A 25,022-nucleotide genomic window follows, 5' to 3' on the forward strand; every position below is an offset into this window, starting at 1 on the left:
TGTTTTGATGGAAGTGGTTGCGCAATTCTTAGTGAGTTCTTAAGGAGTTCATGAGGGATTTTTGATGAAATTTTACTCTTCCTGTACTTCATCCTTGATAGTTATTCAGAAACGTACATACTGCCAAAGAACGATTGTGTGAATGAGGCACAATTGAGAAGCAAGGGATGTTTTTTTCTGTTAAGATAGGGCTTATAAAAGTCTGGTAAAGAGACATGACCAAATTTTCAAGTTGAATATCTGATTGCAACTCTACACGTTCCACTTGAAAATTTCCAAGTAATGTATTTACATCAACTGAAAATGGAGTCAAATATATACAGAAAAATTGATGATTTTTTTTTTTTGCAACCATGAACCCCTTTCTTAAATTCCTCTACCAAGACAGAAAGCAAGGCTGCATATTTTTTGCTGTTCCCAGGACTGTGCTTAGCCAACGTATCAAAACACATATAATTATTTGCCATAACTTGATTAAGTTCCGCAATGCTCCCTTCCCACACACTGATTTCAGTCCAGATAGTCCCAATCACACACTGATGTTTGACTGTTGCTGAGCAATGGGTGTGTGCCTGCAGGACAGGCTGTGAACATGTCTAGGTTACAGCATTTGACATACAGGATGTCTGAGAGAGGAAAGACTGCTCAACCTCATGCTGAGAAGGTCTGGGTAGCTTTTATCATTGTATATAGTTACGTGAAGGAAGACAGTGAAAAAGAGGAAGCCAAGCTCTCCTTGGTGGTATCCAGTGAAAGAAGCAGCTGTGAATGTATATGAAACTGCATGAATTTCCATCTGAAATTAAGAAAAATCTTTCTAATTGCAAAAAAGCAGTGGAGCTCTCATCATTGGAGTTACTTAGAAATTGATCGGGCACAGTCCTGAGCAACCTGCTCTGACTGACCCTGCTTTAAGCCAGAGGTTGGGTATAGGGGTCTCTTCCGACCTCAGCTATTAGGAGATGCTGAATCAGCGCCATGTCTTCAGGTACAGGCAGTAGCAAGTCGGAACATGTACTTCCAGGAGGCACTCCTGCACACGTTCAATAGAATGCATGTACATACACTTGTACATGAGTGGCCTCATAGAAAAAATAGCAGTCAGGCAAGCACAGCACAGCAAACCCAATCCTATTCCCTCCTCTAGCTGATCAGGATGAGCCTGTTCATGAGAAACATATAAACACTACAAATACCTCTGGTAGAGCTGAGTGTCTAAGACCAGCCATCCAGTAGCTGGGTCAATGACAGCAGGTCTCCTCAGTTGCTGGCACCAGGACGTATCAGCTCTCAGTGGCCTGCAGTCCCACTCTGGTGATAGGTATTCAGCCCACCTTGTGTGTACATACACAGGATCTCTCCAGTAATTAGCTTTAGACACTGAGTCTAATTCCCTGCTATTCACATCACCTCTCATACATGGATGAAGAATGTTCTCTGCTAGCTGATCCAGGCTTACCACTAGCTGACTAAGGGGAGCTGGCTTTGATTTGAGGGCTTTTGCAGCTGACTCTCACGCAGGTCTCCGCAGCAATCAGCCCAGCTCTTGGCTCTCAAGTCTCTTATCCTATACAGTCACCAACTACTCTGACTTGACTCTCACTAGTAATTATGCACCAACATACGCATCCACACAATATATACGCACTTCATTATTTCCAGCTGCTAGCATTTAGACCCTTCAGAACAGACATTGAGCGGAGTTCCCTAAGAAAATAACGAAAAAAGGAGTTTATTAAGAAGATGGGCAGAGTCAGATGAATGTACTGCATACTTGCTGCCAGCCCTTTGTATGCCCCTTTCCTATCTTTCCCATGCTGGAAACATTCCCTAAACATCTCATAAAATATACTGTAGTTTCCAAATGCACTTCCCCTGCATCCCATGCCCCTCAAAAACAGTAAATCCCCTAATATGCAAGATGATCCAGCTAGCAGCTCCCAGTTTTTCTTTATGTCCCAAACACGGGCTTATTATAGTCCTGTGATACTTCTCCAAGGAGTTGGGTTAGGGTGCTTCTCTCACCTGTCATTGCTTTTCTCATCTGTGCTCCTTGGTGTTTACAGATGAGAATTTTTAATCGCATAAGCTGAAAGACACAGCTAAGTAACTAAGACAACCAGCAGCAACAAACAGTCTAGAATTTGTTTATTCCTTCCTTATCCTACAGGAAACTTCCAGATGTTTACCGTATGAATTTGAAAGCAATCATTAAATATTTCCCCAAAACTGGCAGGAGAACAAGAGTAGGTTTCATGCCTTTGAAGTGTAGAAGTATTAATGCTTACCACAATGAGTTTCACCTGCAGTGACAGAAACATCACCATTCTAAACCATAAGCACCAAGCACAAGCACTTTCTGTCTGAATATCAATACTGAAGGCAAAGCCCAGACTAATGCAAATGAACTGTAATACCTCACCTACCAGTGAGGCACCAAGCAGACTACCATCTTGCTGTACTGAAATATGGTATTCTATTGCTTTAAATGAGAGGAAGTATAAAACTAAACAACTTGAAACCAATACGTGGAGAGAGAAAGGCTGTGGAGAGACACCATTTTCAGAGTCTGACCATCTCTGGAAAGCTGGGTGGAATAGCAACAATATATTCTGTACTGCCTAAGACATCACCTCTTGTGGGTTGTTAAACAAATACAGCAGAGACATATGAATGGAAAAAAACTCACAATTTTATTGGATGCAAACAGTGGTCGGACAGTGTAGTTATTCAAAAGGTTTGCCCTGTCTTAAGAGTTTCTAGTCTAGGGAGTGAGCTCAGTGCAGTAACACAGTCAGACAGTACACTGCAGTGACACTGTAGCTCCTACTGACAGCTGTGAAAGAACTCTTGCTGGAACACTGAGAGCTCCTAAGTGTGCTGAGTCCTCATCCTCTCACTGAGGCACTTCCTCACTATATGCTTATGACAGCCATTCTTTGGACTGTTTTGTTATTCTTGCCCACCCTGACTGTCCAGAAACCACAATGGGAAGCAATTCATTTTAGAGAGAGAAAAAAATTAAACTGTCCAAATTCAGGAGCAGAGTAGGATACCAAACACTGCCAGTTTAATCTGGCTAGGGAAGAAGAAAAAAAATTGACAGGGCAGTTAGCCAATAAAATCCATTAGAAGCAGAAAAGCTATAGTAGGTTAGCTTCTTCCAGCAACTAGAATAGAAGCTCCCAGTACACTCTGCTTCCACACTCTTACCCAGAAGTGATGAAGGCATTAGGGGAAGACAACTTGATAATGAGGTGGCATGGGAAAACCTATGACAGAAGCAGTGCTGAGATGGAGGCGGCTTCCACCTTATGATGTGAAATCATTTCTTGGCTTCATGGAGCAGAAGAATGCTCAGCCTTTTCTCAGCAGCTGCCACTGGGTCATTCTTGCTACTTCCACCAGGCGACGGTGGAGATTTGGTCCTTCTTCTTGTCTTGAGGAAACAGATTTTGCACTCGCCTCAGTCACAGTCCTCAGCCTGGAATACAGTATGGCCAGGAAGTGGCGGTGGGAGAAAAGGTCCTTTCTTAGTGGGTGCTCATAGTGAAGTCTACAAGTGGCGAATCCTACATGGGTAATAACCAACTGCGCTGGCAGAGTCTTCACTGGTAGCAATCTGCCTTGTCAGGCAGAGGGGTAGGACAATGGTGGGGAAGGAAAGAGTACTGAGTGCAGGGGTCTTGAAGGGTATGTTCACTCCAAACTCCTCAGCACGCTGTTTTAGCACGAACAGTGTGACATTTCATACATAGTACGTGCCCATCCAGTGGAAAGCAGCCATTTTCATCAGCTTCAATAGATAAGGGCCTCCCACAGTCCTAAATGGAATAATAAGAAGAGGGATAGCTCAATGACAGCCAATGGCCAGGATGACAGAGACAAGGATGTAAGCAGTCCTACTGGATCAGAACAATGGCTCACAGCCCACTACTCTTTCTATGGCTGTGGTAATGGGAGAAACCATTTTGAGGAGGTGACCACAGTCCCTATTCTGAACCCTGTAAGTTCTCCTGGCAGACACAGCTGTTAAATTAGGGCTTTGATAAGGCTACATGTTTGCAAAGTCCTTGTTCATGAACCTGTGATCTATGAATATCTAATCTTTTTCTTGTTCTTCACCAAGAGGGTGGGGTCAGGGACTGAAACAGGCTCCCCACAGGCCATAGCACCCAAGTTGCTGGAATTCAGGAAGCATTTGGACAATGCCCTTAGTCACATGGTTTGAAATGTGGGTGGTCCTGGATGGAACCAGGAGTTGAATTTGGCAATCCTTGTAGGTCCCTTCCAACTTGGGATATTCTATGATTCCAAACCTTGCTCAACATGCTTTCAAATCATTTAAGACACCATTAGTGTTTGATCAATAAAGGAAAGTTCAAAGATGCTTAGTGATGATGCAAATGAGAGGAGCGGGGCCAACAGGGTTACCTCACACTTGTAACATTTCATGTGGAAGTTTTTCTCCAGCGCCACCACACGCACTGTCTCATCTTTCCCAGGCTCTGGCATGATAGGTTCACTACATACTGAGCAGCGTGGAGCATACTTCCTGCAACACACAAATACAGCAGAGATCATGACTACTGCAGGTCTCTCACTATCATACAGAAGTACTGGAAGCAGAGGAACAAATCACACAGAGAGGGAAAAGACCTTAGTTTTAACACAGTGCATTGCTTACTCATTTTTAAACTTCACTGTGAGTAACCCAAGTCCATTCTGCAGCAAAACTAAACAGATTGTGAGGGAATCTGCCTGCTTTAGGATACCACATGCATGTGCTCCCTCCATACCTGTGGTAATCATCCACACAGTGAGGCTGGTTGGCCTGGTCCACTATGAAGGAGGCCCCCTCCAGAGGAGTATGGCACATCACACAGGTGAAGCACTGAGGATGGTATGAGTTACCAGTGGCCTTCAGCATCCGGTCTGTAATGGTCTTTTTGCAGACACTGCACTTTTCCAGAGTTCCCTAAACACAAAAGAAACAAGTAAGACAATATTAATCTAAACTGCCATCCCCAGGAGACTACACCAGACAGGTGAAATGAAGAGGAGGAAGGGAAAACAGGAGAGAACAGCTACAGCAAGCTCAGTCCTCTGCAGCAGCTTTTGTCCCAGTTACTCACAGCATAGCAGTCCTCACAGAAGGGCTTTTCATCCACATTGTAGAACTGCTGTCCCTGCAGCTGCTTCTCACACTTGAAGCAGGTGAAGCATTCCACATGGAAAAGGCAGTCCAGAGCTCTCACAGCTGGCTGGGTCCGTGACAAGGGCTTCCGACAGAAGCCACAGAACTCTGTCAACAGGAGTAGAAAGGGATTAGGAGATATAAAAACCCTCCAGTCTCAGTCCTGCTGCTGTTCACTAAAAGAACGCACCAGAAGTAGCAGCTTCTACTGGAGGTGGATGGTCCATATCCTTCATTAGTTTCTGAGTCAACAGCTCCAGCTCTTCCACCTCCTTCATGGTCAGAGGAGAGTTTCCCTTAGGTGGATTTGCACTGGGTCTATGCTGCAGAAGAGAAAACAGTAAATCCCAATGGATGCATACACCCAGACTCATTCCCACTCTGTCAGTGATAAACTCGCTTCTCTCAACTTTACATCTCTTCTCTATCCAAGGGAACAATGTGCCATCCACAATGCTTGCTTTTTTCCACCTTTACAGGAAGTTCTGTCCCTCTCCAGCACTGTTCCTAGCTCTGCTTCTCAATAACATAACAAAAGGTGCCAAGTGAGCAACTACTTCAACTACGTCCCTGAGTCTGGGACAGATCCTCCCTTCTCATCCTCCAACTCAACCCCCCAGTGATGCCATACCTGCCCAGAGACACAACTCTGACCCTTACCATGTCTTTTGCAGCAGCAGATGGTTCAGTGGGAACAGGTTTCTCCTGCACCTGAGGTCTTTCCCACTGCTGAGCATGGGTGAAATTGGGAGGCGGAGGTCGAGACAAGGGACCTGAGGGTGAAGGGGCAGTGAACTGAGTCTGAAGGGAGGTAGGATATCTTGTAGAGTTTGAAGGAGCCACGGGAACAGTGGCACCTGGTTTGGATCCAGGAGAACTGGCAACAGAGGGTGGTATGAATTTAGCAGTAGGCTGAGACGGGAGAGAAGGGGGTGGAGGGACTGATGCTAGGGGCTCCTTGCGCTGCTGTGGAGCTGCCCATGGAGCTGGGGCAGGAGTTGAATCCAATCCAGGAGGCTTGGAAGATAAGCTACCACTTGGCTTTGGAGTGAACTTGGAAGGAAAAGGAGGAGTAGGATCTCTGGGTGCAGATGAGATTTCCACATGAGCTTTTGGGGCCAATGGTTTCTCCAGAGAACCTGTGGATCCTGGAGGTATCTGTAAAGGGAAGAAACAGAGAACCATGCAATTATCAACAAACTACAAGAGAAAAATATACTGTTTACAGGAATAGATCAGTAGGTATCCCAGATCCACAATGATAAGAGTCCCTACATTACTATATAGTTAATAAACTTGAAAAGATACATAATCTGTGCTTTCTGGTTCTTCAGGTAGGTTTCTTGCTATGATTTATCCAGACATTTTAATCTTCAGTAGCATCCTTCTCAGTACCTCAGTTCAGCAAACCAGTAATCTCTTTTTCCATCTGTGACATTCTAGACAGCTCACCCGGGATTTGAAGGGGTCATTCTTCTCCATGTCTTCCAACATTAAGGACAGTGAGTCAATCTCAAGATCAATGCTGTTCATCTTGCCACGCACCTATACCACCATCCATGGAAAAAGGGATCAGAGCACATTACAGGAGCAGCCAGAGAAGTGGGTGTACCCCCTACAACAGCAGATTTTTACACCTGGGGTCTGCTCTTGGTTCTGAGCAGTAGAAAGTTAATGAGGACGAACAGGAAACAGCTTCCAAGGACAAAGTCTCCCAGATCTACCAGAAGTGGTAAAACAAAAAGCCCAGTAAGACTAACAGAAAGATTCAGTTAAGAAAAGACAGCTGGAGGCCTGCAGTCCAATACCCTACTCACTGCAGGGCTGACTCCCAAGCTAGACCAGGTCATTCAGGGCCTTGATCAGGCGATTTCTGAACATCCTCAAACATGCAGATTCCCCAGCTTCTGTGGGCATCTGTTCTAGTGCTGAGACATTCTTGGAGGTGAACAGGTTTTTCTTCTGTCCAACAGGAATTTACCTTGCTGCAACTTGTGTGTGCTTTTGTCTCTTGTTCTCTTGCTGTACCCCTGTAAGATGCATCTGTCTTCTCTCCTCCTTTCTGTATTGCAAACATCATTTAGATCCCCACCTTTGACCTTGTTCCTCTTCTGCCAGCTGAACAAATGCAGCCCTCATACCACATGCTCCATCCCCCAGGGAGTGCTGTGACACTTTGCTGGACTACTACTAGCTCAGTATTCATCCAGTTTTACTACAACATGGGACCAAACTGCAAAATCCAGTTGGCTGCTCCAAGATGCAGCCTCGATAACACTGAAGACAGAGGAATAATCATTTCACCTATCCTAAAGACTAATACAGCTCAGTATGTGGTTAGCCTTTACTGCCACAAGGGTGCATTGCTGGCTCACATCCAACTCACTGTCCACCAAGATCCCACGGTCCTTCATTTGCAGAGCTGCTTCCTAGCCAGCTGACCATAACTTATGCTGGTGGATGGGGTGGTCCCATCCCTAGTGCAGAACTTTGCATTTATATTTGCTGAACTTCTACAGCATCTTGTAGGAAAGGACAGTGCAGACACTAAGGTGCTAAGCAAACTGGTACTGTTTTTTTCCAGCTCTCTGAGCTTCCTGCTGTTGAATCCAGAGAGCACTGAGAAGTTGTCCCAGCTCAGAGTATCAAAAGAAATTATACTTCCCTTGACCTTACTCACCTGTGAGGCAGGTCCTTCATCAAACATTGGTGGAGGAGGCGGAGGAGGAGAAGGAAAAGCTTCATCTGGGGCTGGTGGAAAAGGCTCTTCAAAGGGTGGTGGGGGTGGAGGAAAAGCACAGTTTGAGGAAAAGCTTAGATCCTCTCCAGGTGGGGGAGGAGGTGGCAGCGGCAGCTCTACGGAGAACAACAAAAACAAGAGCAGGCCTCAATCATTTCTCACTCCTAGTTACAAACCCCACAAGGCACCTTGAAGGTATTACAGCAAGTGCTCCTCAGTATCCATCAAGGACAACTGAACCCCACAGGACTGCCTTCACCTTGTGCAAACTACTTGTCATCATATAAGCTACTGCATTAGTCACTAGAAATTCACTGGGTAACTGAGAAACATGTCCTAATGTTTTTTCTTACACCTCCTCTTTCTCTGTGCCCTTGCATGTAGAAAAGGCAAAAGATGTCTATTACAACACAGGTCAAACAAGATACTCTTTCCCTTCACCCTTTAATGTGAGAAAGGTATCTCATCATCCAAGCACAAAAAACAATAAAGACGAGCAGGTATAAATTCTTTTTCTAGTTATACTAAACATCCCCTCCTCTTTCCAGTTAATCGCAACCAGCAGCAGGGTTAAAGATCAAGTTTCTTACTCCTGCTGCTCCATGTATTGCTTCCTCAGCAGTTATCAAATTGTCTAATCTTTATACGTAGCTGTTTTCCACAGGCTTTATTAGGATTTCTCATCTGTAACTTAAAGGAGACGAACTGAACGTTTTTAAAAAATGAAAGCTGAAATCTTATTAGGCAGTGGAATGCATAAACTGCACTGGTATGCAGTACTTCTTCCACGTCTTCTTGTTCTGCTTTTGGGGAGTAAAAAAAGTAATACAAAGCCAGTATTTTTTCTTTGAAATTACAGTTTGGGAGTAAGCTCAAGTTTGCATGAGCTTTTTTTTTTGGCTTATTTAAAAGAAAAGGCAGAAGCAAAACCCTGCTCTGCTGTCACAGTGCTTCAAAAAGATGCACTAAGAGCCTGCTTTAGGAATTATTTGCACAAAGAAGTTTCTTGCATGACCAATATTAAATATAACATTACAACAGTGATATCAACTTAGTCATCCTGCCATTTAAAAACAAAGAGACCAACTGCTATGGGTTTCTGTTATACTATCGTTCCTCGAGGGAGTGTACAGAAAAGGGAGAGAATGATCAAAGAGATGTATCAGGGAAGAATCAGATCAGATGCATACCTCTCTTGACTGAGTCAAAACTGAGTTTCAGGCATTCATCTGCCTTGCTAGTACAGCTTTGCTAGCAGCCCTTAGCCACTGGTGACATGACAGCTTAAGCCAAACACTTCTGCTAATCTACATCAAGCCTCCAAAAGAAGCCTTTCTCCAAAAGAAAGCTGTTCCTCCAAAAGAAGCTTTACAGGGAAAGTAGTATGCAAGTGGAACAACTAACACCCAATTCTCTCGTTACTATATTCTGAAAAACAATTTTTAACATCTGTTTGTTTGCTTTTGTAGTTGAGCTAATATATTTCCGTCAGTTTGATGCAACCTTACACACACACTCCTAATCCACACAACGTTAGCAGAAAAGCATAAAAACTATGATAAGACCTTGGATGACAGACTCAAGATTCCAGCTAACAATGTATAAGCAAAAGGTCACCAGTTAGGTGGTGCAATTCTGCAAGACAGAGGCACCGACACCCTGGGGCCATTGTGACTCATGAAATGGAAAAAATGGTTTAGTCATTTGCCTCTGAGTGCAGGATCAGCCTTACTACCATTAGATCAGCTGCCCACTGAGTTAGTACAGGACACACCAGCATTACACAGGAACCTTCTACTCCTTAGAAGAAAAGCAACCAACCACCAAAACCAACAAAAACAAATAACACCCATAGGAGAAAAAGAAAAAAAAAAGAAAGCCACACACTAAAGCAAGAAGTCAGTTTACGCAGGAAAACACACTCAACCCAAACCACTAGTAGAAAGTATATAACTCATTTATACAAGTCTCATTTCCTGTTTTTGTTAGCTTCCTTTTCTTTTCATGCAATTATTTCTACTTCCTTTGAAACTGCAATGTTTGTTGCTCAAGATGAGTCCACAAGAAGGGTCTCTATAATCGGAGACAACCAACTCAAGTTAAGATGAATTGGTAAGAAAAAGAACAGTGTGATGCATCACCATCAGGGTGAATGTTCCTGCAACATACTTGCTCTTAGACTTGCTGGCCAGAATACTACTGCAGTTACTCAATTACACACACAGGGAATATCATGAAAAAACACTCAATTCCTCCAGCTTTACTAAAATCTAAGTGCAATGCAGGATTGCTTTCCTAACAGAGATGCCACATATTTTAAGATCACTTTACAATCCTTTTATCTTACTCAGAAACTTGCAAGCATCTACAGCAACAGCATATTTCATTTACAGTGATTCACATATTTAACACAGTTACAGACCTCGTACTCTAAGAATTGAGAAGCATATCCACATCTGCCATGGACCCCTCTTCACCTACCTTCTGCTGTCACAGACATGGGGATCTCCCCCACTCTCCCCATCTGGGCACGCTGGGCGCCAGCTCCAGGAGGCTGTGGCAGTGATGATTCCGATGCACCCCCAGTCTTGAAGGGATTCACCTTGGGTTTAGGAGCAACCACAGGTGCAAACTTCTTCTGTGGGTTGTAAAAGGACGGTGTGGAAATGTTGATGCTGACTGTGGTCGTCATACGGGTCCCTGGGGTACCTGGAGAAGCCATCTTTTTGGCTGCTGGCAGGAGAGAAGAGAGAGGAAAGTGATATCAAGTCAGACTTGGGCCAGAGTGGGAATTAATAGAAAGGAATATACAATGGAAAGACTCGGGAGCTTGTGTCTGGGCAAAGGCCAAGGAGCCAAAGCAGAGCGTAGAACACTTTGAGAATCAGCACAGGAAGAAAGAGGAAATGGCGACTAAAGGCAGCTTGAATAAGCCTTAGCTCAGCTCAGCACAGTGCTGACCACAAAGGGGTTTCTTGTCAGCCATGTGCTGCCACAGAGAAAACTAAGCTCCCTGCTGCTCGAGACCCCTCCACACACAATGCAGGAAGGAGCTGACGACCAGTGCAAGCATCTTCACCCAGCACAGCAACCCCCACACTCCCTCTTCCATGACTGGAATCATTTCCTCTGCCCCACTTACCCGATAACGTCATCTGTTTCCTCTTGTCTTCAGGCTGTGACACCCCCAGTAACGCCCCCTCGGTCCCCAGCACACCCCTGCATCTCTCATCCCACCCACTTTACCTCCAGACCCTCGTGTGCAGGCAGAGGCAGAAACAACGGGTCAGGTGAGGGGTTCTTGGTGTCACATTCCCCGGCAGGGCCCTCTGCTTCCTCCCTCTTCCTGTCACTGCCGGTGAAGGAGCATCCCCTGACCCTCACTGGCTGCGCCAGCCGCCTGCTCCGCCTCCACCAGGAAGCAGTTCCAAGGGCTCAGAGCAGCATCTCTGGGGCCGTGCGACTCAGCACCTCCAAGGCGGCTCCCTCAGACTTGAGACCAGAGCTCAGGTCACACACACAGCAGCAGGCAGTGCAGCTGCAGCCCTGCCAAGTGCGGGGCCTGGCCTGCCTGCGGGATGCCCAAATAACTCAGCTTTGTTCTGAGAGCAGGGTGAGCACTGCTGCGTGCAGCAGTGAGAGCCCCTCCGTCCTCCCTCCTTTCTGTCACCAAATCTGAATAAGCACAGGCTAGTCCCACCAAGCCAGCTGTTTCAGGAGCCCGAGGGCCACATTTCCAGCATTCCTTCAGCCCTGGAATTCAGGTCAGAAATCTCATCTGTGCTAAAAATCTCCTCAAAGCCAGATGCTTTGTTGCAACGCTGGCACGCCTACAGTTCTAACGCCCCAGCCCAACAGCACTGCTGCCAACCCAGGGCTCTATGCTGTGTTTCAGACCAGTGCCCTTCCACTCTGCCCACAGATAGCTCAGTGATAGCTGCTAGGACAGCCTGGGTGTCACCAACTTCCACTCACCACTAATTCACCCATGGCTGCTGCTGAGAGCTGCGTGCTCAGTTCTACATGCTGCTGTGGTTCAGTCCCATCTGGTAAGACGGACCTTTTAACAGCTTACAAACACACAATAACATAGACAAACAGTAAGTCTATGCTTCTGCACTTTTTTTCCTTTGCACAGGGTTGACAAGTTGCATGCACTTGGACAAACAGCTCTGGGCTCCTCAAAAAACAGTGAGCAGCAGACAAAGAGCTGAGCAGAGCATGCCCCATATGGTTCTACATGGGAAAGGGCCAAGGCAGAAAAGCAATCAGCAAGGTCTGTTGCTGATCCCTCACACTGCTGAGAGCCAGCAAGTTAGAAGGGACAGATTACCCAGTCTACAGCTTCTACAGAGTACCGAATTTGTCAGAGACCTCCAAGCGTTTTTTTAGACACTTTTGCTGATAGAGGCACTTAGACTGTCTTGTGCTCCACTGTTTTGTTACAGTGTAATGAATTTCCTGCTATAGTCCTACCAGAATAGGCTCTTAGGAGCAGAACACCACAGTCAGAAAGTAATTTCTAATGTCTGTTTGTACTGAGGTCAGCCAGCAGCGACGCATCCTCCACTTCATAAAATGTGTTGGCATCACTGTCAGCAGCTGCTATCTCACTGAACCCAAAGCAGCCCATTTCCCAGTATGCAGCGTCACATTTAAGGCCCTTTCTTCTCAGAGCTGTCTACATCCAGCAGCTGCCCCTGCTCATCCTCACTTCTGTTTATCTGTCTGCCCCCACACAGACCAGACGGGCTGAGAAAGGCTGGCCTTGCTTTGCCCCCCTGCTCCACACTGCTGTCAGTACCATCTGAACCCTATCAAGAACACGAGTCCTGTGGCACTGTTTGTAAAAGCAATTGGAAGAGGGAGTGTCAAACCAGCAGATCTAATCTCAACTCCTCACGTGTCCCTGAGGTGAGAGGTTTTCCGCCTGCTGATAACAGCAGTTAGATGACTCAGGTGGACCTGTGAAGAAAGACATCCCCCAAAGGATGCAGTGAGAATACTCAGTTGCCTCACACACACTTGCAGAGCAAGGAACTGTAGGACCAAGCAGCATCCCCCTCAGCAGCAAGGTCACCTCCCAGAGGTTCTGTGACAGATCTGCCAGCTGTTAGACATGCACATGGCTCCAAGTTCTTTGGCCTCAAGACAACTTTCAGGAGCCAAGCTCCCTTCCCTGGGCAGCGAAAAAAGAAAGAACACAGAGGGAAAGAGCAGAATGCCATTTGCCACCTCAGCTGGTAGAAAGAAAGCAGTTTGTCTTGGGGCACACAGTAAAAGCTGTTTCAACACTGTGGTCTGACACACTGCATCTGTATTTCCTCTGTTTGCCAACTTCCCTCTAGATGAAGGGGGGAGGGAGCAGAACGAGAGCCATAGCAAAAAAAAAAAAAAAAAACACAAAAAAAACAACCAAAAAAAACCCTAACATGGACCATAAAGCAAACAAGATGTGGGAGTCATGCTTCTTTTCACCTTCTCATACAGGTTGATTCCAGAAAGTTCTCCCCACCTGCCCCCAAACTGCAAATTTTCACAGAGCAAAGTCCTACCAGCTCCGCAAGCCACAAGGCAGAGCCTGCAGAAAAGCAGGATGGGGGAAGGGGAGCTGCGAGCTTTTTCCACATATGTTGGCCTTGCCTCCTCCTCCCTGTGCAGAGGGAAAAGAACTCCAAGAAGCTATGCAAACATATTTAAAACGTTAGGAAATTCTACGAATTTGCAAGCAGTTCCGCCGTCACTTTCTCAAGGTACTCCCAGAGAGACAGAAGCTCATCTATTAAACAAATTTCATGCACAAAGAGCCTCAGATTCTTCTCTTGAGCACATCTGGAAAAAGACTCCCTAGGTGTCTCGCTCATCCACGCGTGCACAAAAGAGAGCTTGTCCCGACCGAGGCAACACCCCCTCCTCCCTCTCCCCTTGCTCGAGCCGTACAGGAGCTCCAGCCGACTCCATTGCACCAGCAGCGGGGAAAACCCACTGCATCCGCACTCTCAGAGCGGAGGAGCCGCTCTCTGGCAGAAGGGCATCCCCACCCAAACAAGCAAATAGATACATCGTGACCTAAACGAACCCCTCATTCCAGGAGGCGTTTCCACAGGGCAGCCGCCGCCCGGCAGCACCGAAAGGACCGCGTTCCCCCGAGCGCGGCGCTGCCGACCGAAGCCCCTCACCGTGCCGAGAGACTCACCTCGGGGGGGGGACGAGAAAGGGAACAAACGCCCCGGGGCGAGAGCCGGGGGGGCTGCTGGGCCGGGGCCTGGGGCTGCCTCGGCGCGCCGGCCGGGAGAGGCAACAGAAATGAAGGGGGGAGCTGCTGAGTCCCGGCGCTTCCGAGCAACTCTCGGAAAAGCCTCGCCCAGGCAAAGTTGTTTGACCATAAAAGGAGAGAGGCTGTGCGAACAGCTGAGCTCACTCGCTGGGGAATGTAGCAATGAGGTAAGGGGGGAAGGAGCGCCCGAGGGGGACGGGCTGGCTCGGGCTGCGGCGGGAGCCCCGGGCTGACATCTGGCGCTCTCCCCGCCCCCAGCCTCACGAATCGGGGCTCTCGGGGGCTTTCCTGTCGGCGATCGCGAGCAAGAAGCGTTTTTCCGGGCTGCCCTACCCCTATCCTGCCGCCCTGCTGGGGCCCGCGGTCCGCGCCGGCTCCATCCCGCCCTCCCCGCGCCCCACTCCGCCCTGCAGCTCCCTGCCTCCCTCCCTCAGCCCCGGAGCTCCCTCTGCCCGGCGCCGGGCTGGAGCCGAGGGAGAAATCCTGCGGCTCTGCTGAGGCGCTGCCCCTGTCTTCCAGAAATTGAAGCACGCATCCCATGATTCTTCAGTGCAGAAGTGGGGTTTGTTCTTCTTGCGCCGCCTGCGAAGCAGATACTAAACTTTTATATCGGAGACCGGCTGCTTGAATTGCCTTGTTGTATGGTCTGTGCTGCACATGGGCTTTGTTTTTTGGCCCAGCAGTGGCCAGGGCTCGGTCCTGCTCGATACCTGGCCCAGTGCAGCAGAGGGTGTAGTTTTCAACTGCAGTCTTTAATTCTCCTTGCTTCTAAGCCTCTTAGGAAAGTGGAGCGTCAATGAAGTGTTCCTTGTGCTTTGTGCCATCATTAAATGTTTTCAAAATTCAGCCTCAATATTGGGGTTAATGCCCCTCCAATTAGAATTACTGTATTTGGTGATGCTCACAAGATCTGGAGCTTTTCTGCTTCTTAGACACCTACAAACAAAGGTACCTTCCAGCACTGGTAATTCACTTGCAGGTGGCTGAGCAAGCCATGAGCCATGCCAATTAGATTCCCAGCGTACATTACTGCAATATACTCCTGTCAGAGAGCTGCACAGAGAGGTTCAACAAGGCTTAAGAAATCCAGTGTAAACAAATTAATTTTATAAGCAGGTTTGGCACAAAGAGGTAATGCATTTTATGATGCAGCTGGAAAAAGAATGGCAGTCTAAGGTTTTGCAGTTCAACACAACTGAAAATGCCACCTATACCAATCTATCTGTTCATATGTCTGTCGTAGCATCTTACTGCTTCCATAGCTGCAGCTGTTGAACTGCTGGCCTACAGCTGTTAAATGCTTAAGGATATATAATTCTCATATAAGTGCTAAATATTATTATAATGCCACTTTTCTAGGCATGTCATCAGTCCCATTAACTACTGTAATTAATGCACAAAATAATTGTGTAGTTTAAGGAAGGTTTATCTGTGCTGTGCCAGGTCTTCTAACACTGTCGCTTTTCTAGTGCTGACAGTCCTTTTCCTTTTTGTTCAGGGAAAGATGTCAGTGCAGAAGTAAAAAGTAATGAAGTTCTGGTACACTGCAGTGCACCTCACACAATCAGCATGACCTCAGAGTACTATGCTACTGTTCCCACTGCTAGCCCTGACTCCAAAGAAAACAAAGAATGTCTCAGACTGAGATTTAAAAAGTGCTGAGAGAATATGAAAAAATTCTACCCTCTCATCATTTCTGGTTACATCCACATAAATCCAGATGCTTGTACATTTGATTGTCTCACCAATCTAGTGATGTTAAAAACATCAGCTCAAGGAAAATGAAAATAAAAAAAAGGAGTCCATCTTAGATGTTTTATGTCACTTCTCACAATGGAGAAACAGATATGAAACAGATAATTGTTTAGTTGGTTGGAGATGTGAAAGACAGAGTTCTCAAATCAGAGTACATCAGAATACTTAAAGAAAAACTTCAATCTGATTTTGTGGATTAAAAAAAAAAAATTCTCTTTGTGCTAGTAACCTTTCTTCATGCAGTTCTTTGCTTGGAGGAGCAGACATTTTTCCACTGCAAACTCAAATTAGTACCTTGAGATGCACACAGCAGCAGTCAATCCCCTTACTAGGAGCCGAATATTATTCCTGAATAAGAGTTTGGCTGCCTAGGAAAAGATATAGATCAGCAGGTATACTTGGCTTGTTGTGCCAGAGGACATGGGCTTGACCTTCTTGTGTTTTCTGGAATAAGCAGTAGTCTTCTTCTTGAATCCCTTTGGCTATCCCATGCCATGGAAATAGCGATCTGGTATTTTGGAGTGTGCTGTGGTGTGAAAGCTACTGCTCCACACATGTTGGGTGGAATGACAGCTGACTACAAAGCATATGATGGAGGGATTTAGACTATGCAGTTCTGGCTGGCTCCTTCTTTGAGATCTGTGAATGTAAGCAAGGCCCAATGCTGTCTGTCAAGACAAAGCTTAGAAATTCCTGAAGTTGAATGAACACACCTCAGAGAGATTTAAGTTTTCATGGAGACAAACATAAAGAATCCCTATGGGCAATCAAGTTGCAAAATACAGTGAGTAAGTAAAGATAAATGCAATACAGAAGTGATGTGACAAATTCATGTACTGCACAGAAATTAGGAGTATGCTGGCAGTGATTAGGTGGCTGTAAAATAAAAACAAAATTAAGATAAGAAAACATAAGTTCTTGAATGCAAAAAGGATTCTTTCCAAGATCGCCAATAGGGAATTAAACCTTTAGGGAAGAAAATCTTACCTAAATTCAAGAGAGTTCCAGGTAACTGCAGATTTCAGAATTAACAGCAGGCTAAATATCAGAGGAAAGCTATTTGGATGCTGGACAAAATGCATTAACTATGTTAATAATGTAAAATATCTCAATCTGTGTAATTTTCATCTATACTAACAGATCTGGTAGTGCCGTTTTATCTTGGCATGAATTAGTCAGCCATTATGAGTGCTCCTTAAAAGTCCATGTTTTTGTAACCAGAAGTCCTGACTCATACCTGTCTTTCATCTCTGTTACTTCTTTAATCATGTAGCTTCTGTTTAGTCTAATTACTTTTTTTTTTTTTAATTTATTCTAAGGTGCTACTCATCAGCTTAACTTGTATACACTTTCTTATTTAAATGCTGTCTGTGGGAATAGAAAAATTGAGAATAAATAATGGGTCCAATTTTGTCCCCAGGCCAAGAAGTTCAGACGATGTTAGGTCCACACTGTCTAGGGCAGGGCCACCTGCAGCAGGCTGGCTCCTTGCATGGTGCATGAAATGCATCTTGGTAAGAGCTCTTGGGGGATCCACTGTGCTCTCACAGCATAGGCTCTTAGCATGCTCCTGACTCACTCCCTCCTGTGCAGTGCATGACAGTTCTCCATGTAAATGCTTAGATCTGACGAAGGCTGACATCTGCCGTGGCGTTGGATCAGGTAAACTACTACAACCATATAGATATCACTGTCTTGCTGAAGCAGGCTGCCTCAATCTGCAGGAAGGGGAGGGGCAGTTGCCAGGCCTCACTGTCCTGATCGAAAAGTAGTTTCAAGTTGGAGTGCCTCATTCTTCTTCTGGGATGCATGTTGGCAGCTGGGTGCCAAAGTGTTAAATACAGAGATCTTTATAAGCCTAATCATCCTCCTGCATCTGTGAAACTGGCATGCAGTCAGGAATTTGCAAAGTTATTTGCAAAGGTCATGAATTCTTTTGGAGAAGTCCCTAAACAACAAACTGCCCAGGAAAGATAGATAGTGCATCTCTGATTTTTCCCTTTAAAACCAAGTCTGCTATGCAAAGCAGACTGTCTGTCTTCTTTGAAGGGGCTCATTCAACAGCAATGGAGAACTTCAGTGATCTCTGACAAGTGTAATTGACACTGCCCCCATAAGATCCTCATAGAAAACATTTTGATATTTGGGATGGATGAGCAGACAGTGAAATGGATTTGAAAACTGGCTGAATGGCTGGGTGTAGGGGGCAGTGGTCAGAGGCACAAAGTCTAGTTGGATACCAGTAATTTTCAGAGTACCACAGGGGTCAGTACAGGATCTAGTCCTATTGAACATCTTCATTAATTTGGATGATCATCATGCACCTGCAGTAAAGTCACATGAAACTGAGGGGAGTGGCTGGTTTCACCAGAACACCACACTGCCGTCCAGAAGGACAGGCTGGAGAAATGGGTTGACAAGAATCTCATGAAATTCAACAACAAGAAGTGCTGAGTCCTGCACCTGTGGAGAAACAACGCATAGCACCAGTACTTTCTGGGGGCACCCTTTTGCAGAAAAAGACCTGGGAGGGAGTCTGGATAGAAACCAAGTGAACATAAGCCAATAGTGTGCCTTCCTGCTAAAAAGGCTAATAGTACTTGGCTGCATTAAACAAAATATTACCAGTGGGTCAAGGAGGCGAGCTGTCCCCTGTACTCGGTGATGGTTAGACTGCATCTGGAGTGCTGAATATATTTTTGGGCTCCTCAGGATAAGACAAATATGGATTGACTAGAAACAGTCCAGTGTAGGCCACCAAGATGATTAAGGGCCTGGAGCATCTCTCCTGTGAGGAGAGGCTGAGACCTGGAGCCTGGAAAAGAGGAGGACTGGGGGATCCTACCAACATATATAAATACCTGAAGGGAGGGTGCCCACAGGACACAGCCAGGCTCTTTTCAGTGGTGTCCTGTAGCAAGGCATGAGGCAGTGTGCACATACTGGGACACAGGAGATTCTCTCGGAATGCCAGGAAGCACTTCTGTGCTGTGCAGATGATGGAACATTGGCACAGGTTGCCCAGAGAGGCTGTGGGGTCTCCTCCTTGGAGATCTCCAGAAGGCATCTGAACGTGGACCTGGGCACCCTGCTGTGGGTGTTCCTGCTGGAGCAGGACTTGGGCCAGATGGACCCAGGGGGCCCTGCCAGCTTCAGCCATGCTGTGATTATTTTTACATCTTCAAGTTAATTTATAAAAATATTGCATTATACACACGTATGTACATACTTCAAAAAGCCATTCTAATCACACACACAAAAAAATTAATGTCCCTGATTAAAGCATTAGAAAGTATAATTTGTAAAGAACAACAAAATCCTCTTGCTCTGGCAGGAAACGCCTTAGTGAGGCAATGCAGATGTATACAAGAAAGAGGGAGTGAGGCATCTCTGTGGTATGACCATGGGCATAACAATGTGTCACAGGCCATCTTAGTGGCCAGGGGAGCAGAGACCTGGGGTCTATTTTGAGGAGAAACAACATTTCTAACAAGGCTGGCAGGTCTTTCCTGAACAGAAATATGGCACAGGTTCAGCTCCCAGATATTATCAGCCTTGCTTCTGTTTCCGTGTCACCTCACTCCAAGTTTTCCTGATGAATATCTGACTCTCCCTTTCTTGACAGGGCAGCATTGCCATGGCTCCTGGAGCTTGTTCACAGGCACATGTCCTCTCTCTCACACTGCTCTCCCACATCTGCTCACTGCAGCAGGACCTGGCTCCTGAGGAGCAAACAGGCTAGCTCAGTGAGTATCTCTTACCTTAAGTGGAGGACGAGCTGTTCTGTGACTCTGGAAAACCCCAACCAGTCAGCCAAGGCCTAGAGAACATAGCGGGATGCATCTGAAACACAGATGAGTAAAAAGGACATGCCCATGGATGTGGCTAGATGTGGATGTCTGCCAAAATCTGTTCTGCTTTGGAAAGCAGCTATACCCTTGCAGTTTCCACAGCCTGATGCCCTACTACTTGCCACCAGCAAGAAAAGTTGAGATTATTCAGTTGTTTTGTGCAAATAGTGCTTGTCAGAACTAACTGTCAAAGAAACAGATGTGTCACTCTGCTAATTAAAGAGCCTACTCTTCCTGTGTGTGGAACAAGCCTCTTTCCATCCTAATTGCTGTGGAAGTCTCCTTTCTTTGTTACATTACTACTTTGTGTAGTCTTGTAGGCATAGCAAAAATACGAGGCAAAACCAGATCTTCAGTTCCCTTAGTTCATACTGAACCTCATATGTCATACAGTAGAAGTTTTGTGGTGGCTTTCCCACAGTAGCTGGTGCAGCTCAGTGCTCCAGGGACAGAGGTGCTGTCTCTTACAGTCTATCTATTACAGTCTCAGTAATATTATCATGAAACAGGATCCTGGTCACCGTCTCTACCCGAGTGCCATTATTTTCGCACTTAAGAACTGAAGGAGCCAAGTAAACAGAGTGGCCTTTGGAGACTGCTAGCTTTGTCTTTTTGTGGCATGACCACAAAGATGTGTTGTTCTGGTCATGAAGAATGAAGTCTGATATAGTCCATACCTTTATTATCTGTAGGAAGTGGATACTGAAGCAAACTACTCTCTCTTTTGAGCCTCACAAAAATAAGTAATCGTTTCAAACCAGATTGGAGTCTGGTTTTCACCAAACTAGTACATACAGACTGTAGTGATAAAGTGATAAATAAAATAGACAGTGTAGGCATATAGTCCAATAGTCTGCTTCCAGAAACAAATAAGCCAAATGCTGACTACAAACTGCACAGTAAAACACAATCTGTGTACAGCTTTGATGTGGTGCAGCCTCCTTAAGACCTTGCTTTCCAAAAGCAAGAGGTATGGAGCTAGTACTTGTTAGCAGCATGTTGGGTAGTTAATTTACTGTCAGTATAAATAACAGGATGATTACAAGCCAGACAAAACTCTTTGACTATTTCCTGGGGTTGCCAGGATAATTAGCAGGGCCTTGCAATAGTGCCACTGTTTGTCTAGTAGCAGCTGGGAGTCTGTGGGAAGTGGTAATTTATTGGAGGTAGCTGACCTTAAAGCTATGATTTTCAGTAAGTTGAAAATGTAAAGGTGTGACAGGTGTTACTTAAGAGGTGTGCTAAGTTCATTCTTTACCTAACAAGTTGGTCAAGCACTACATGAGAGCCACTGACTGTGGGGAATAGGATATCAGCAGTAACAGGCCACCATTGCCAGCACTTTAGTAGGTAGACAAAGTGATGTTGAGAGATCAGTAGCCGTAACTGTTGTTCAAAATACTGAAGAGGTTCTCAAAAAGTTTAGCCTATTATAGGAGTTCACACAGGCAGGGCAGAGCAGGGCACCTTGCAGTATAGGAGGAGGCTTAATGGGTCACTTAACAGGTCGTTGCTCTCTTGGGACACTGACATGCAACCATGGTCTCTACACGGTGGGGAGCTGCTGCTAAAAGGAACGTGGAGACTTGAAAGCATGTATGTCCATGCAGCAGTTCAGATCTCAGAATGCTTGGCACTGTGACTGCTACAGGAGGGCAGCAGGGATACCACCTTGTGCGGTGTGAGCAGGTGGATGATCTGCTCAGCCTGGTGGTGGAGCTAAAGGAGGAAGTAGAAAGGCTGAGAAGCATCTGGGATTGTGGGAAGGAGACTGATGGGTGGAATCACACTCTTCCATCCCTGCAGGAAGGGCATGGGGGAGATGCTCTTCAGACAGTAGGGGATCATCTATCCTCTCACAGTCAGATGGGAGGGGGTCACCGCAGAGGCAGTGAGGGATGGAAACAAGTCCCTTTTTGGGGCAGCGAGTGGAATGCCTCTCAACCTGTCCCACCTTCCCAGGTGCCCTTATATAACAGGTATGAGGCTCTGGAGTTGGAGGGACAGGGGGATGCTGATGTGGCTGAAGGTCTGTCCACGCAGGAGAATTTGTCCAGGGCTAGTCAGACTGCTCCTCGTATCACTACAACATCAATTAGGAAAAAAAAGAAGGGCTGCCGTCACTGGGGACACCCTTATGAGGGGAACCGAGGGCCAGATATGCCACTCAGACCCATCACACAGAGAGGTGTGTTGCCTGCCTGGAGCCTGGGTGAGAAATGTTGCTAGGAACAGCACTCACCTGGTCAAGCCCTCCAGTTATTTATTATCCTTTACTAGTTTTCCACACTGGAAATGAAGAGGTAGGCAAAAGAAGTTCTTGGGTGATCAAAAGGGACTTGAGGGCACTGGGAAGACTGCTGAAGGGATCGGGAGCACAGGTAGCGTTCTCCTCTGTCCTCTCAGTTGGTGACTGGGAATCGTACAAAAGGAGGAGGGCAGACATGCTGAATCAATGTTTTTGCAAATGGTGTTGTGCTTAGGGCTTTGGGTACTATGGCTTGGGATGCAGCCTTGATAAAGGGGGAATTCTGACAGCAGATGGGAGGCGACTGACTACAAACATTCTAGGCAGCAAGCTGGCTGGGCTGGTTAGATGGGCTTTAAACTAGATATGGCAGCGGAAGAGGGTGTACTGGGTGATAGAGAAGAGCGTGGGAACAATGTCACCTTGGGAGGTGGTAGAGAAAAACCCCAGACTTGTTCTGAAGGTATTAGGGAGGACTCTTCCGAGAAGGCAACAAGGCCAATAGCCAAGCTGAAATGCTTCTGTACCAATGCATGCAGCATGAGAAATAAACAGGAGGAATTAGAAACCATGGTGCAACTGGGAAAGTATGACCTAATTGCTATCATGGAAACATGGTGGGATTAATCCCACAAGTGGAATACTCTGAGAGCTACAGGCTTTCCAGAAGGGATAGACAGGGTAGGAGGGTTGGCGGAGTTGCCCTCTATGTTAGGAAGTGGATAGGTACGGAAGACCTGTGTCTTTAGAAACAGCCACAATCAGATCAAGAGCTTGTGGGTTAAAATTAAGGATCAGTCCAGTAAAGGGCATCTAGTGATTGGGGTCTGCTACAGGCCACCTGATCAGGGGGAGCCTGTTGATGAGGCCTTCTTGCTTCAGCTGCAGGAGGTGTCATGCTCGCGGGCTCTTGTCCTGATGGGGGATTTCAACCACCCAGATATCTGCTGGGATAGTGGCACGGCGGTGGCAGACAATCCAGGAGATTCCTGGAGTCTGTTGGGGATAAATTCCTAGTCCAGGTATTAGATGGACTGACCCAAGGTGAAGCCTTACTGGACGTGGTGCTCACCAATGAGGAGGAGAGCATTGGAGAGGTTAAGATTGGAGGCAGCCTGGGCTAGAGTGACCATGCCCCAATGGAGTTTGTGATCTGGACAATTGCAGGCCTGGCAAAAAGCAGAGTCAGGACTTTGAGCTTCAGGAGAGCAAAAATCCAGCTGCTCAAAGAACTGCTAAGTGGGATCCCCTGGGAAACTGTCCTTAAGGGCATGGGTACAGAACAGAGCTACAGCTCTTCTAAGGACACCCCTCTGAGTGCAACGGCTCTCCATCCTCCAGCAGAAGAAGTCAAGCAGGGGAGGCAAGTGACTGACACGGCTGAGCAAGGACCTGCAGCTTAAACTGAGGGAAAAGAGGGAAATGTACTGGAAGTGGAAGCAGAATTGTGTAGCCTGGGAGGAATACAGGGCTGTTGTCCGTATGCGTAGAGATAGGATTAGGAAAGCCAAGGCACAGATGGAGCTGAACCTGGTAAGGGATGTGATAGATAACAAGAAGGGTTTCTACAGGTACATAGGCAGGAGGAGACAGGCAAAGAAGAGTGTTCCCCCTCTGATGAAGGGTAATGGGTAGCTGGCTTCCTCAGACATAGAAAAAGCTGAGGTACTCAGTGAGTGCTTTGCTTCAGTCTTCACGGGTGGTCAGACTTGCCATGCCTGCCAGGACCCTGAACATCTAGCTGAAGTGTGGAGAGTGAATTCCATCCCACTGTAACAGTGGAACAAGTCCAAGACCTTCTCACCCTCTGTGCCTGGGAAGATCATGGAGCAGATCCTCCTAGGAGCTATGTTAAGGCACATACAAGACAAAGAAGTGAACCGAGACAGCCAGCATGGCTTCATCAAGGGGAGATCTTGCCTGACCAATCTGGTGGCCTACTATGATGGAGTGACAGCATTGGTGGACAGGGAAAGGACGAAGGATGTCATCTATCTGGACTTCTGCAAAGCCTTTGACATGGTCCCTCACCACATCCTTCTCTCTAAAATGGAGTGGTATGGATTTGAAGGATGGACTGTTGGATGGAGTAGGAATTGGCTAGCTAGATGAAGCCAAAGGGTTGTGATCTGGGTGGAGGCCGATCACAAGTAGTTTCCCTCAGGGGTTGGTTTTGGGACTATCGCTCTTCAACATCTTAATCAGTGGCATAGATGATGGCATCGAGTGCACCCTCAGCAAGTTTGCAGATGACAGCAAGCTGAGCAGTGCAGTCAATACACTGGAAGGAAGGGAAGCCATCCAGAGAGACCTGGACAGGCTGGAGAAGTGAGCCCATGAAAACCTAATGAGGTTCAATAAGGCCAATTACAGGGTGCTGCAGTTGGGTCAGGCAATCCCAGGTGTTTATACAAACTGGGGGAAGATTTCTCTGAAAGCAGCCCTGCAGAGAAGGACTTGGGGGTCCTGGTGGAGGAGAAGCTGGACATGAGCAAGCAGTGTGCGCTGCAGCCCAGAAGGCCAACTGTGTTCTGGGCATTAAAAAAGGGGTGGCCAGCAGGGAGAGGGAGATGATTGTCTCCCTCTACTCAGCTTTTGTGAGGCCCCATCTGCAGTACTGCGTCCAGGCCTGGGGCCTTCAGCACAAGAAAGACATGGAGCTCTTGAAACAAATCCAGAGGAGGGCCACTGAGATGACCAGAGGGCTGGAGCACCTCTGCTGTGAGGAAAGGTTGAGGAAACTGGGCTTGTTCTTGAAGAAGAGAAGGCTCTGGGAGACCTCACTGTGGCCTTCCAGTACTTGAAGGGAGCATATAAACAGGAGGGGGAATGGCTGTTTATGAGGGTGGATAGTCATAGGATAAGACAAGGAAGAATGGTTTTAAACTGAGACAGGGGAGGTTCAGGTTAGACATTAGGAGGAAGTTTTTCACACAGAGGGTGGTGACACACTG

General features: G+C 46.6%; 2 protein-coding genes across 7 annotated transcripts in view; one reads left to right on the top strand and one right to left on the bottom strand.

The window, feature by feature from the left end:
- Positions 1-2,672: 2,672 nt before the first annotated feature.
- ZYX (zyxin) overlaps positions 2,673-25,022 on the bottom strand; it is a 32,413-nt gene continuing 10,063 nt past the window's right edge. The window contains exons 1-10 of one of the 6 annotated variants that reach the window (XM_031610287.2): positions 14,134-14,623; positions 10,419-10,667; positions 7,878-8,053; positions 6,650-6,742; positions 5,858-6,355; positions 5,388-5,520; positions 5,136-5,305; positions 4,800-4,978; positions 4,435-4,555; positions 2,673-3,824 (exon numbers count right to left, since the gene is read on the bottom strand). In XM_031610287.2, coding sequence (XP_031466147.2) covers positions 3,714-3,824; positions 4,435-4,555; positions 4,800-4,978; positions 5,136-5,305; positions 5,388-5,520; positions 5,858-6,355; positions 6,650-6,742; positions 7,878-8,053; positions 10,419-10,667; positions 14,134-14,323 — 1,920 coding nt within the window. In that variant the 5' untranslated portion in view covers positions 14,324-14,623 and the 3' untranslated portion in view covers positions 2,673-3,713. Of the gene's footprint in view, positions 3,825-4,434; positions 4,556-4,799; positions 4,979-5,135; positions 5,306-5,387; positions 5,521-5,857; positions 6,356-6,649; positions 6,743-7,877; positions 8,054-10,418; positions 10,671-11,079; positions 14,624-25,022 lie in introns of those variants that run through there. The other 5 variants (XM_031610286.2, XM_031610290.2, XM_031610289.2 and 2 more) reach the window with 5 other exon arrangements.
- The window catches only part of FAM131B (family with sequence similarity 131 member B), a 60,953-nt gene continuing 50,294 nt past the window's right edge, over positions 14,364-25,022 (top strand). The window contains exon 1 of the mRNA XM_090149357.1: positions 14,364-14,381. The gene's annotated coding sequence lies outside the window, so the exon portion shown is untranslated. The remainder of the gene's footprint in view (positions 14,382-25,022) is intronic.

Source organism: Phasianus colchicus, chromosome 1 (genome assembly GCF_987193195.1).
Source record: "Phasianus colchicus chromosome 1, bPhaCol1.hap1.1, whole genome shotgun sequence".
NCBI lineage: Eukaryota > Metazoa > Chordata > Aves > Galliformes > Phasianidae > Phasianus > Phasianus colchicus.